The sequence below is a fragment of the Electrophorus electricus genome, chromosome 23, assembly GCF_041902795.1.
Source record: "Electrophorus electricus isolate QZ-2024a chromosome 23, ASM4190279v1, whole genome shotgun sequence".
In the NCBI taxonomy this organism is placed as follows: Eukaryota; Metazoa; Chordata; class Actinopteri; order Gymnotiformes; family Gymnotidae; genus Electrophorus; species Electrophorus electricus.
In genome coordinates this window covers 2984207-2998009 of record NC_137519.1, presented here as the reverse complement: position 1 = coordinate 2998009, position 13803 = coordinate 2984207, and the positions used below count along the sequence as shown (strand labels likewise).

Below are 13803 nucleotides of genomic sequence, written 5' to 3'. Positions count from 1 at the left end.
TCTGGAGGACTGTGGAAACTACAGCTGCTCTGATGAGTCTCAGTTCCTGTTGTGTCAGGATGCTGGGGGAAGTAGTTTGTGGTATGAAAAATAAAAACCCCAAAAACAAGTGAGGCCATGTATTTGTTTTCTGTTGGTGTGATGGTGTAAACACATAACGTGTGTTTCACACTGCGTGGTGTACACACTCCTGGGCGGCGGAAGGAGTTTCACGACTAGAAATGGCAGAGCGGCATTTAAATGTGATATCCTGATATCCTGATTTCCTTGATGGTAGCAGTGTATTTATCTGGAAGTGGAGCTTTTTTTCCCAGCAGTGCTGCGCACCCTTGTGGAAGAACAAGAAGACCTAGGAGCGCCTACGTCACCTCGGAACGCTTCCAGCACCTTGCTCGCACGTGCGTGTGTGCGTATATATGTGTGTGTGTGTGTGTGTGTGTGTGTGTGTGTGTGTGTGTGTGTGTGTACGTGTGCATAATCAGTACTCTCCTGTACCTCTGCCGTGCACGGAGCTTAATGCTAATTAATGCTTGTCTCCTACATTGGGCAAGCCGCGCTCTACCCGTGTCATACCGACGCGGATCCTGACACTCGGGGAGCAAGTGACTCTGTCGGGGGCAGCTCGGTTTACCGCGGTGATCAAACACGATAAGCCAGTGCCGACCGCACGCTATCGGGCCATCGGCGCTCGATAACGCAGAAGAGCCGCGAACCTATCAGCGCTCGCCCTAACGGAGACGCTGGGCACGTGCGTGCGGGGGAAAGAACCCGGAGTGAGCAGGAGGCGAATGAATGGCCTTTAATTGCGCTCATTATTACCTCTTTATCGGTGCATTTATTATGCAGAATGGCTTCACGGCTTCATGTTCATGCGTGTGTGGGGAGGGGATTTTTACTACTGCCAGCCTGAGGTTAGAAATGCTCTTAGAGAAGTGCGGAGGGTCTCTGATGGACAGTGCTGGGGGGGGGGGGGGGGGGAGAGAGAGAGAGAGAGAGAGAGAGAGAGAGAGAGAGAGAGAGAGAGAGAGAGAGAGAGAGAGAGAGAGAGAGAGAGAGAGAGAATGTATAAAATAAGAACAAAAGGTAGATACACTGTGCGTGTGACACAAAGTGTGTGTGCTTGGAGTAAAGAATGAGAAATGAGAAACGTTGAGTGTGTGTGTGTGTGTGTGTGTGTGTGTGTGAGTGTGTGTGTGTGTGTGTGTGTGTGTGTGTGTGTGTGTGTGTGTGTGTGTGTGTGAGAGAGAGGCAGAGGGAGAGTATGAGAAGGAATATGGGAGGTCACAGTTAAGCAAACAGATCTGCTCAGGTCTTTTCACCAGCTGCTGCACTGACAAGCCTTCTTCATGATGTCCCACCTTGCTACAAAAACCAGCAATCTAAAATCGGCTATCCCTGCAAACTGGGACCTGTTGGGCGTTTTCTCTTTCTTCCTCCCTTTCTCTGTGTGTCTGTGTGTGTGTTTGCTTTTCACCTTGGTGGGTTCAATATGTGACAATAGTGTAACGCCCTATTTATGTCACTAATACCATTTATCAGAGCAGGTTGACTGAGTTCTATTTTCAGTTTTCGGTGCATCTTCAACCTCAGCGCTGTGTGAGTGTGTGTGTGTGTGTGTGTGTGTGTGTGTGTGTGTGTGTGTGTGAATGAGTTTGTGGTACTTAAAATGGCTACCATTTGAATAAATGAGAGACTCTTCTGACGGGGTGATTGAATTTGGTTGGCAGGTCTGGAGTGAAGGGCGCAGTAAGTGACTTAAGTGACATCCGGTCCTCTTCCTCTGTTGCCCTGGCATCCTGAAAGCCTTCTGACGGGAATTAGGCTCGTGCCGACGAGGCAAAAATACCTCCAGTAAATGCTTATTTCATTGTGCTGTGGGGAGACAGGAAGAGACCGCCAGCAGCTGTGTGTCTGTCTGCGTCTCCGAGGAAACTTCTCCTCCCCGTTGCTTTGTTCCCGCCGTCCTATTGCAGTTCTGTTGTCCTTTTCTGGCTATAACTGTTCCTTGTCCTGTTCCTACCATAGTCCTGCAGTCCTGTGGTCTCATAGGTCAGTTCCTGCTGTACAGGAAGCGTGTTTCTGCTGTATTTCTTCAGTCCTGTTGCTACCGTAGTCTTGTTGCAGTCCTGTTACCTTGTTTGTGCAGTGCTCTATCACTCTTTTAGGGCCGATGTTGTGGTCCACATGGAATCGGTCCTGGGCTTAGATGGGTATTTCTGCACCATAAGTACTGGGTCAGCTCATTATCTAATGGCTTCACAGACAGCTGCCTCTTAACATTTGAGCTGACACGCACACACATGCACACACACACACACACACACACACACACACACACACACACACACACACACACGACCCTCTCTAGCTTTTCACATGCACCATACACTCCACAGACTCACACAAATGTACTGTTTAGTGCCTTGGCCATTTCATAAGCTCTTAACAACAGCACAGACACACACACACACGCACACACACTTGCACACACACAATGCTGACAACTCCCACACATTCTACAAAGTCTTACAAGGCCCACACACTATACACGCACCTCCCTATAAACAGTGCACACACTCTTGACCCCAAAGCCCAGCACACATACAGAATCCATTTTTTGTACCTCTGACTCTTTTCTCACACACACACACACACACACACACACACACACACACACACACACACACACACACACACACACACACACACACACACACACACACACACATACGTCGCCCGTTCCTTTAGATCTAGTCTGAGCAGTGAGCTGCACGGTCTTCTTGGGTCTGCACACTGCGAGGTCTCCTAGGGTCTGTCTCACGCTCTCTCACCCAGATGTCGTAGCTCTCTTGCCTGACAGGCAAAGGGAAGCATGGGGCATGTAAAAGATGACCCCTGCACCCCAGATCATGATTCTTAAGTCTTGTATTTTTCTGCGGGAAAAATACAGTGGAAACTTTTCTCTGAATTTTTCGGGAGTTGGTTAAGGGAATTTTAATCCCACATGTATATATTTGCTGGATGATATACATGGGCCCTTTTATTCATCCGTCTAGTAGCATGTTGGACGTCCTTTGGCCTTCAGAACTGCAGCAGTTTGTAGATTGTGCTAGGTGCTGAAATCATTACTCAGGAATTTTGGCCCATACGGATTATCCCCCATTCTGCAAGTTAGATGAAAGTACTGATATTCTCTGAATAGGCCGTTCTGCTTATTCCCAGAGATGCTCCGTACGATTAAGATCCTTCTGTCATGTTCCTGGAACCAATCCATGACTGTATGACCCTTGTGGCGTGGTGCATTGTCCTGCTGTAAGTGTCCGTCTGCTATCGAGTAAACAGCTGCCGTGAAGGGAGGAACTTGGTGGGCCATGAAGCTCAGGTAAGCCTGCTGCCCCAACGTCCATCCGCAGGTATCAGAGGACCCAGGGTGTGCCAACACAACACTCCCCACACCTCCACCAGCCTGAGCCCTGACAGGAAGCTTTCATCCATTCATGCCGGTTGTGCCCAATTCCGACCCTCCCGTCAGGATCGGTGCAACAAATATCTGGATTCATCTGACCCGGAGATGTTTTTCCACTGCTAAGTGATCCAATTTTTGTTCTCTTTTGCCCACTGGAGCCTTTTCCTTCTGTTTTCCTTAGAAAGCATTGAACTGGTCCTCTGTTGTTATGGCCCATCCATGCTAAAGAACCACAGGATGTGCGTTGAGAGACGTTAGCTGGAGCAGCACTGCTGCAGTTTGCTTGCCTGTGCACTGCCTGTTCTTCGGAATAATTCTTGCCATCCTCCTCTGATCCCTTTTTGTCCACGGGTCGCTTACCTCCCTGTCGATGGATGTTTTTCCTTGATCACACCATTCCCGGTACACTCTTGACAACACTGCACGAGAGAAGCCTACGAGCTTGCCGTTTTAAGAAACACCGGCCCCGTCCAGTCCAGCACCGATGACCATGCCCTGTTAGATGACATTCTCATTCCTTGATTGGAGTGTCGCTCCACGGTAGCTCCCCCCCGCCCCCCGTGTCTTTTGCTTTCCCTCGCTCTCTCAGATCAGTAGCTGATTAGGGATTGATTATGGCTCATTGACTCCTTGACTACGGGGCTTGAGTGGCTTATTTCTGTCTGGTATTGAAGCCTCTGATCACTACTGATCAGATATCAGATGATTTTACTGATGTTCCAAATCCAGACTAATGTGCAGGGAGAAACTGATCTGGAAACATTGTCGTTGGGCACCTTATGAATGTTGACCTTCTCTAAATCTGAGAGAATCTCTCTATTACTCTCAAAGCCAACTTACGGACATACACTCTTAAAAACATATTCAACATGACTAAGAACACCAGCCTTCACTTTATACAATATGAAGTGATTCACAGAGTACACTACACTCCCCAAACATTCTAAAATGGGATTCGTGCACACTGACATTTGCTCACTAAACACACCAGACAACTATATACACACCGATCAGCTATGACATTAAAACCAGCTGCCTGATATCATGTAGGTCCCCCCTTGTGCCATGAAAAGAGCTCCAACCTGTTGAGTCAAGGACTCCACAAGGTCCCTGAAGGTTCCCTGTGGTGTCTCACATCAACAGCAGGTCCTTGAAGATGTTAGATGGGGTTCTTGATGTGAGATAGGGTCTTCACGGATTGAACAGGTTTTTCCAGCACAACCCGCAGAGGCTCGACCAGATTGTGATCTGGTGCATTTGGAGGCCAAGTCAACACCTTTTCAACACTTTCTCCTTTTCCTCAAACTATTCATGACTACATTTTACAGTGTGGGATTGTGCATTATACTGCTGAAATGGCCACTGCCATTAGAGAATACCGTTGCCATGGAGAGGTCTAATTGGTTCGCGGTAATGTAAGCTTGCCTTCTTCCCATAGTGCATCCTCTTCCTCAGGTAGCACGTCTGATATAAAAGAAAACATGACTCAGACCACCTTCGGCTCAGGCTGCCTTCTTCCATTGCTCCATGGTCGAGTTCTGATGCTCACGTGCCCACTGTAGGCACTTTCAGTGGCAAACTGTCTGTGGCTCCACAATCCCATACATAGCAAAGCTCTTCTGACACTTCTCTGTCATAGTCAGCATGACTAGGTAGCCAGCAATATGTGCTACAGTAGCTCTTCTGTGGAATCCAGGAACATCTCACAAGACCTGCCATTTTGAAGACAATGTGGCCCTTGTCACGTTCGTACAGATCCTTATGTTTGCCTGTTTTTCCTGCTTCAAACACAACGACTTTGAGAAGAGAATATTTACATGCTGCCTAAAGCATCCCACCCCTTGACAGGTGCCGTTGTTAATGAGATCATTGACATAGTGAGATTATTAACTTCACACGTCAGTGGATTAAATGTTATGACTGATCAGTGTACATGCCATGTAATGTTGCACACCCATCAAACACATCTGGCAACATGTTATAAATCAGTTAACTCGGCCAAACCGTTCCGCCCTCCCCAACATCCTGTCTGTCAGGAGACACATCAGCAGTTAGGTTAACCAAGGAAAACTGTCGAGCACTGTTGGTGGTGTTAAACATTGCCAAGAAATCAAGGAAAACCATCACTATCGATCACTGGAAAATCACTTGCGTACAGACCATATATCAATGGAAACGTTTTCTTTCAAAAACAAAACTACCGAATTCAGCACAACCTGGATAACACTCGGGGCCCAATCACAAGAATCCTCCAACATCCACCAATTTCACAAGACTAATCAAGCCCAAAGTTCAGCTCTCAGAGATTCATCATACACCCATAAACATGCCACATATATGGGCCTGTCCAAGAATGCTCTCTCCTCTATGTGCTAATGCACGCATGCACGCTCATGTGCACATGGACACCCCCACACACGCACAAACAAATGTAACTCAATGATATTTATTGTTAATAGCTATAGTTTGATAGGCTAATGTGGGTATTTTTCCTTTTTATTGCTTTTTGTCTTGTATTATCATTTGGTTATTATGACCGCTAACACAGTGATGATGATGAAGATGATGATCATGTTTATTATTATCATTGTTATTAATAATAATAATAATAATAATTTTATTATGTTGGTCATTTTCCTTTGTTCTTTGATTATTAATGGTTTCTGCATGTGTCACTATTAATACGTCATTGATTCATCAACTATATATTACCACTAACTTAAGTCTTATTGGTCCTAAGACAAGGCTTGTTGTTTAGCCAAAGCAAAAACCTTCTCTAAGCCTTCTGTTCAGGATTCATTATATAGTGCCTGCTCTCGTCACAGGCACCTGCTGCAGCAACCGTTATATTGCAGTTTGCAGAACTTTACATAAGCACAGCTCAGTGTGACAAGGTCCGTCACATGACTGTGAACCAACTGCTAGTCAAGGCTCTCTGGCTGCCTAAAGCCTGTGTGTTCTCCCCAGAGTCAGACGTGGCCGACTTCGACGGTCGGAGTTCGCTGCTGTACCGCTTCAACCAGAAGTCCATGAGCACGGTGAAGGACGTGGTGTCCCTGCAATTCAGGAGCTGGCGTGCCGATGGCGTGCTGGTCCATGGAGAGGGACAGCGTGGTGACTACATCACCCTGGAGCTGCACGGCGGACGCCTGGCGCTGCACCTCAACCTGGGTGAGTCCCCCCGCCAACCCAAGTCCCACCCAAACCTGAATGAATCCCACCTCAACCCAATGGGTCTCCTGCCAATGTGGGTGAGTCCTATGCCAACGAGAGCGAGTTCCACCCCAATCCAACGCATCCCACATCATCCTGAGTAAATCCCATGCCAACCCGCCAAGACCAACACCGACCTGTTTGAAACCCACCCCAACCCAAGTGAGTCCCACCAGCAGCTTTAACACAGCTTGAAATTATTGATCTGCTGCAACTGGCCAAGGAGGCGCTTGGTAAAAGCAGAAACTATCGAGAGCATAAAACCAGCAACACTTAAGTGAAGAACTCAAAACTTTATTCCAACTGGGGCACAAGGTCCTTCAAAATGGTTAAGAGAAAATTAGTCGAGCACAATAAATGCCCAAAACATGAGCTATCTTTAATTTATAATCTGACCAATTGCCTTGTTGCTGGTCTTGTAACATTATCAGCCTCCTAAAAAGAGGCTGAGAAAAGGCATTTGAAAGCTTGTTTAATGAAACAATATGCTGACGGGGATAAATGCCAGTGCATAATGCAGATTTTCCAAACAATTAGTTACAGCTCTTAATGCTTCCTACACATTAACTTCTTTCTTCCTTATTAATTATTAAGGCTATGAGTAGGCTCTTTACAATGTTAAAAGAATGCCATTGTTTTGACGGAGTTCGAACAGAATACAGGTGTCCTGTTACACTATATTCATTAATTCATTCTTTCTTTCACTTGATAAATTACTGAAAATAACCAGTATTCTCCGCAGCAGTGATTTTTGAAATGCCTACTTATGGTGTAAAAAGTGAACATTAAAAAAAAAAAAAAAAAAGTGTAAGTTGATTAAAACTAATACATGCGGAAAAGCATGTATGAAAACTGCTGAACTTATTCTTTGAAACTACACACCTCAACTATTTCTTTTTGCCGTTTACTTGGGTACTTGATGGATGGAGTTTTATTCCCCTTTGCTCTTGAAGGGGATAATCACCAATACAAAAAAATGGCAGCTTAGTCATAATCCCTCAGGGGGTAATTATGGCCTGCAAATGCCAGACTAAAGTGAGTGAATCTTTAATGAGATCAGTTAGAAAAGGACTTTTGAAACACTGCCCCTTGCATGGAGACTTTCCCTCCCGGCAGCCGTATGAGGCACCAAGTGACCAGAACTTCGAGCTTCGATTTGTTAAAACCGCGCTGATCCGCTCCACAAAAGAGCTTTGAGGTTTGTCACGCATTATTGACTTCGGAAATCACCGGTCGGCTCACCTCTTGGGGCGGGTGTCTCTGCACCCACTGACACACTGGTTCACACCTCCCTTGCCCCAGGAGTTCGGCTCCTCTGCTGTCAACCCAGCGGGCGGTTGCACGTAGTCTTTCACGTCTCCCTGTTCTTCCAGCTGTCTCACAGCTCCTGTCTTTGCTGCCTAATGCTCTCTCTCTCTCTCTCTCTCTCTCTCTCTCTCTCTCTCTTTCACTCTAACACTTTTCTTCCATGCCTTTCCCTCCAGTCTTCATCTTATTTCAATTTTCTTTGCTCTGTTCCTTCTCTCCTGCCCTCTAGACGATGCTAAAATGCACCCGAGCGGCGGTCACATGTCCGTGTCTCTAGGCAGCCTGCTGGACGACCAGCAATGGCACTCTGTCCAGATCGAGCGCTTCAACAAGCAGGTCAACTTCACCGTGGACAGACTGACACGTCACGTTCACACCAGAGGCACGGGGGACTCGCTGGAGGTCGATTACGAAGTGAGCACGCTCGCATGCCTGGACACAAAAAAAAACCAAGCTTTCTAAGATTCTCTTAAACTAGATTATGGTGTCCATGTGATATGGCTCACTTTTATGATACCTTTAGGTACATGCTCAACTGCAACTTAATGCAATGATATTCCATCATTGCATCACTAAAACATTTTCCAAGAATGGACATTATCAGGAATCATTTATTGGGACTTGGATGTTTTTATGTCCTACTTCCAAATACTTCCATGTGTTCTGAAAGCTTTTTGTTCCACCCAACCTTTGTTGGTTTCACAAAGCTCAGCTTTGGTGGCATCCCTCTGCCTGGAAAGCCAGGAACGTTCCTGCGGAAAAACTTCCACGGATGCCTGGAGAACCTCTACTACAATGGGGTCAACATCATTGACCTGGCCAAGCGCAAGAAACCCCAGATCTACAGCGTGGTATGTACCATATACCATATCACGAACCCTGCAAACAACACGGGAGTTAAAAGCACATTTCTACCACAGTCACTATAAATATGCCTTTTTATCTGTGCTAACAATTAAGGAATTGCTAAGGCTGGCAGGCCATAGAATCGTACAATTCATTACCACTAAAACGCTATGATTACCACAAAGAGAATGATCAGTATCTCGTTATCTGTGGGTCTGCTTGTTTTACTGTGCTGAAGTGTGAAAATTATAGCATAGCATGTGATGTTCCACATTGCTAATGCAGTAAAAGAGCCAGTGTTTTCACTGTTCACTCAGCTCAGTCTTCTCCAGGTCCCCAGTGCTTGTAGGTCTCTTTCTGTGTGCAGCAATCCTGGCAGTACTGCCAATGTGTTTCTTTGGAGGTACATGAGAGACATTGGCCCGGAATCTTTCTGAGCCGCCAGCCACTGACAGCGGCCCATTTCCAGGCGTCTGAGGGTACCGGAAGAAGGGCAGTGACCGCACGGTGTCCCAGAAAGAAAAGAAAAAAGCAGAGACTGCCTGCTGTCCAGTATTTGACCGCACAAAGGTGTCGTTAGCTGTGATCCTCCTGGGATCCATGCCACGTGTGGCATTTTAATGCTGAGCAGCAGTGGTGTGCCCCGTGGCTGCTGAGATCCTTGGTGCACTGCGTCCCATGATGCATGGCGCTGCCTAAGCACTCTGTTTATGAGAAGCATGGTGACTGTGCTGTCCACAAGTGCAAGGCTCCCGGTGCCCTCAGACAGAGCAGAGGTTGTTACGGCCATTTTACCAGCTTCGCCAAATTCGTGTCTGAGGGCCATCTTGAAAAATATGCTGCGTCATTTCACGAGGCATTCTGATCTCGTACACACATCCACCCCCCCTCCCCCAATGCACCGGAGACAGGCTCCAGCGCTCTGTTTGCAGCCTCTACCGGCAGAACCCATCCGATCAGCGCTACTCTTAATCAGACCTGTCAGTAATCAGACTTCCGCAGGCCACCTGTTATGCCGATTGAGCCGGGGGCCTCGGCCAGACGCGGACAGGAGGTGTACCCGCTCTTGCACTATTTCTCTTAATTACAAATCTTTGGGGTTTTTGTCCCCAGTGTGACTAATGAATGGGGCCTGGTTAGTGTGAGGCAGAGGAGCGGTGTCTCCGTCCCGGCGTCCTTGTCCCGGCGTCTTCGTCCCAGCCTGCAATTTTTGTGGCAATCCGTTCAAGAGCTGTAGAGACGAGAAGGCAGCAAGGATGAGAATCAGATAATGGGGGGGATGTTTCACAGCTTGAGATGATAAGGAGCCCTCCTGCTCCAGAGGCATCGGGGAAGCGGAGGGGCTCGTTTGTCTTCAGATATCGCATCAGTGGGGTTGTGATGGGTGACTTGCAGCATCATGTTCTTTGAAATAGGTAAGCACAACAACAGGAAGAAGAATGAGGCGATCCTGATCCCTTGATGGGCGTCTTCATAGCCGGTTACTTGTCTGAGTTTTTTGGTACTTTTTTTTGTGCATTTTCCCCTAAGGAAATAAGTATGTTTAATAGTTCTTTACTAAATAAAATATTTAATACTTCTTTATTTAGCAAAATTACCCCTTGAGGCCAGTAATATTCATGTGCATCATCATTAACACCGATGTCTGTGCTGAGGCAATAAATGTTTATTCTGTCTTATTTACTTTGGAGCAGTGGTCCCTCGTCTTATTTATAAAATATGCCCACAGTGACTACCTCTGTTGTTCTAGCAGCTCTGTTGAGCTGGTGATTGTCCTGCGTTAGCTGAATGCATGACCTACCCTGTGGTCCATAGCTAGTAGATCTGTTACTGACTGACCTGTGGTGGCTAGCTAGCAGAGGTGTTACTGACTGACTTGTGGTGGCCAGCTAGTAGAGGTGTTAATGACTGACCTGTGGTAGCTATTTAAGTCAGGTCTTACAGACTGACCTGTGTCGATAGCTAGAAGAGTTGTTACTGACTGACTAGTGGTGGATAGCTAGTAGAGGTGTTACTGACTGACTAGTGGTGGCTAGCTAGCAGAGGTGTTACAGACTGACCTGTGGTGGCTATTTATGTCAGGTCTTACAGACTGACCTGTGGTGGCTATCTAAGTCAGGTCTTACAGACTGACCTGTGGTCAACAGCTAGCAGAGGTGTTACAGACTGACCTGTGGTGGCCATCTAAGTCAGGTTTTACAGACTGACCTGTGGTGGCTATCTAAGTCAGGTCTTACAGACTGACCTGTGGTCGATAGCTAGTGGAGGTGTTACAGACTGACCTGTGGTTGCTGACTAGTTTAGGTGTTAACAGAATGACTTGTGGTGGCTATTTGGGAGAGTTGTTACAGAATAACCTGTGGTAGCTAACTGGTGCAAGTGAAACTGACTGACTTGGGGTGGCTAGTTAGTGGAGGTGTTACTGACCTTTTTAAGGCTAGATGTTGCTGAAGAGACCAGCCTGTAGTGGCTAGCTGAGTGAAACTGGGCTGTGTCCTGTGATGGATACATGACATGAGACTGACCTGTGATGGCTAGCTAAAGTGTTACAAATGTGTTATGGACTGGTATGGCCCGACCTGCTGAGTATGTGATTGACGTTATGTTCTGACAAGTAATGATAGACAGATGAGAAGCTAGATAAATGAAGAAAAGAATGCCGGTGTAGTTTACTGACCTCGAAAAGGACATTCAGATGCTCAGATTACACATATACATAGTGCAAAATGGCAGTGCAGAACACTTTCATGAACTAGAACAGTGTGGCAGAACGAGACGGTTGCTATAAGTCTAAAAAGCCCTGGATATCAGAGCTTGGTGTGGATGGACAGAATGTACAGTGATCAATATTTGTGCGAACCGCAGATCCGCAGTGTCATTGCCAGCTGTGTGGAGGGGTGGGGGGGATGGGGGGGTTGGAGCTGCCATAGCTAGCTGTGTGGAGCTGCTAATGTTTCCATTCTGGCTGTGTTTGGAGCTGCGACGTGTAGCTGGTAGGGGTCAGTCAGGTCCGGCACGTGGCCGATAGCTGACTCGCAGAGGCTTGGGAAGTTGCATCACTGAGTTTTTCACTGCACGCACCAATGCCACTGGACAGGTCTGAGTCTCCACCTATCTCCGTGTTACTCCAGTCACCTCACCTCCGGTGATACCAGTCACCTCACCTCCAGTGACACCTCCAGTCACCTCACCTCCAGTGACACCAGTCACCTCACCTCCAGTGACACCTCCAGTCACCTCACCTCCAGTGACACCTCACCTCCAGTGACACCTCCAGTGACACCTCCAGTCACTGAGGTCCTGACATTTGCTTTTGGATTTGTCCTCATTGGTGACTCAGCTATCTGCCAGCTGCTGAAAACCTGTCAGCGAGAAACTGGGTAAATGTGTGTGTGTGTGTGTGTGTGTGTATGTGTGTGTGTGTGTGTGTGTGTGTGTGTGTGTGCGTGTGTGTGTGGGGGGGGTGGGTGAGGGGCTGAGGGGGTCTATGTGTGTGTGAGGCAAGGATTCTCTCAGCATGAGTAAACCTTTACATAGCACTGTATTTTGGCTTTTAAATGTTGTTTGGATTCCACAAAACTCCCTCCCAGGCACCCACCGAGTCCAAAAAACTCACCTCAGCAAACTAAAGAGCAAACTGTGTAAGGAATTATAACTGGGGCTCTTGGTTGTTGGATTTAATCACAAAAGAGATCAGCCAGCTGCCATTATGACTTATTACTATGCGACTCTCACACAGAGGTGGGCGGAGCAGCGCCAAACCTTAGCAAAGGGGTTTGAATAATGTCACAAGTAGAATGTTGTAATGTAATTTATTCACAAAAAGGCACCTAGCAATAAATAAATAAAATTCAATAAAAAAGTACTTCAAAGTATATAAAATAAGAACTAGAGTATTATGGTATGTGTAGAACTGCAGTGTAGCCTTTTAGTACAAACAACATTTGTTTGTTAGGCATTGTACTTTGTACTGTACTGTTTTTTGGGTTTTTTTTTTTTTGGTGATTCTTTTGATCTAAAATAAAATATAATGCTTGATTGTGAAACGTATTGCTAACAGCAAAGCACTACCAGATACCATCACCAACAGCACATGCCAAAATGAACAGTAAAACTAAACTAAACGGCAGACTATAAGTAAATGTCTACTATGCATACTAATTGCTGTATAACATTGAGTTGATGTTGTTCGGTATAACAGTATTATAGATGTGGTCATTTTACTGCATAAGAAGGTATACAATTTAATATACAGAATAGAATTTAATTTGACTGTAACAGGCTCGTTAGATGTTCAATGTCTTGGAGTTTTGTTTAGAGTGTCAAGATTCGTCAAAAGTATTACAGTGTGAGAATGTATGCATAAGTATGTGTTACTGAGTAAGTATGGCTGGCCTGCTCTGTCTTCTGTCTGGTTGAAAACCCTGCTGGTGCCTATACTGGGTCTCGGCCTCAAGGAGCCTCGCATGCCAACCCTCGGCTAAAGTTTGAAAATAAATGAACACCCTTACTAACCCTTAGGAGTCTTGGACTATTTTGCCTGTTTTTGAATATTTCTGATTTTGCCATTATATACCACCTTAAATAATGTTTATATACCACCGTAAATAAAGTTTACCATGCCAGTGTTTTTTTTTTTTAGCACATCACCTATATAACCCAATGTAGACGGGTTATTTTTTTTCACTTTGACATACTTTATCGACATATCGGACCCCAAAAACACGCAATGGTCATGCGGTTTGATCACGCTGGCATGATCAGCAACTCCAGAGGGCTTCCAAGCAGTGTGTATAGGAGTATTAGTCAAGGTTCAGGAACCACCGCCTCCATCGGTTAAGTAGGTGAGCGCTACAGGAACGATTTTATTTAATTTTTTTACTCTTTGACTCCGCCTTCCACTCCCGCCCATGAACGCAAAGCCACGCCTGTAATATCTACAGTGGCCAGCAGAGTTAGATAAGTCGTAG

The 13803-nt window shown here is 46.2% G+C and overlaps 1 protein-coding gene across 3 annotated transcripts in view; it reads left to right on the top strand.

Annotated features, from left to right (window-relative positions):
- cntnap5b (contactin associated protein family member 5b) overlaps window positions 1-13803 on the top strand; it is a 65135-nt gene that overhangs the window by 21379 nt on the left and 29953 nt on the right. For all 3 annotated transcript variants that reach the window (XM_081706187.1, XM_081706186.1, XM_081706185.1), the window contains 3 exons: window positions 6434-6637; window positions 8217-8401; window positions 8695-8838. In XM_081706187.1, the coding sequence (XP_081562313.1) occupies window positions 6434-6637; window positions 8217-8401; window positions 8695-8838 (533 nt within the window). The remainder of the gene's footprint in view (window positions 1-6433; window positions 6638-8216; window positions 8402-8694; window positions 8839-13803) is intronic.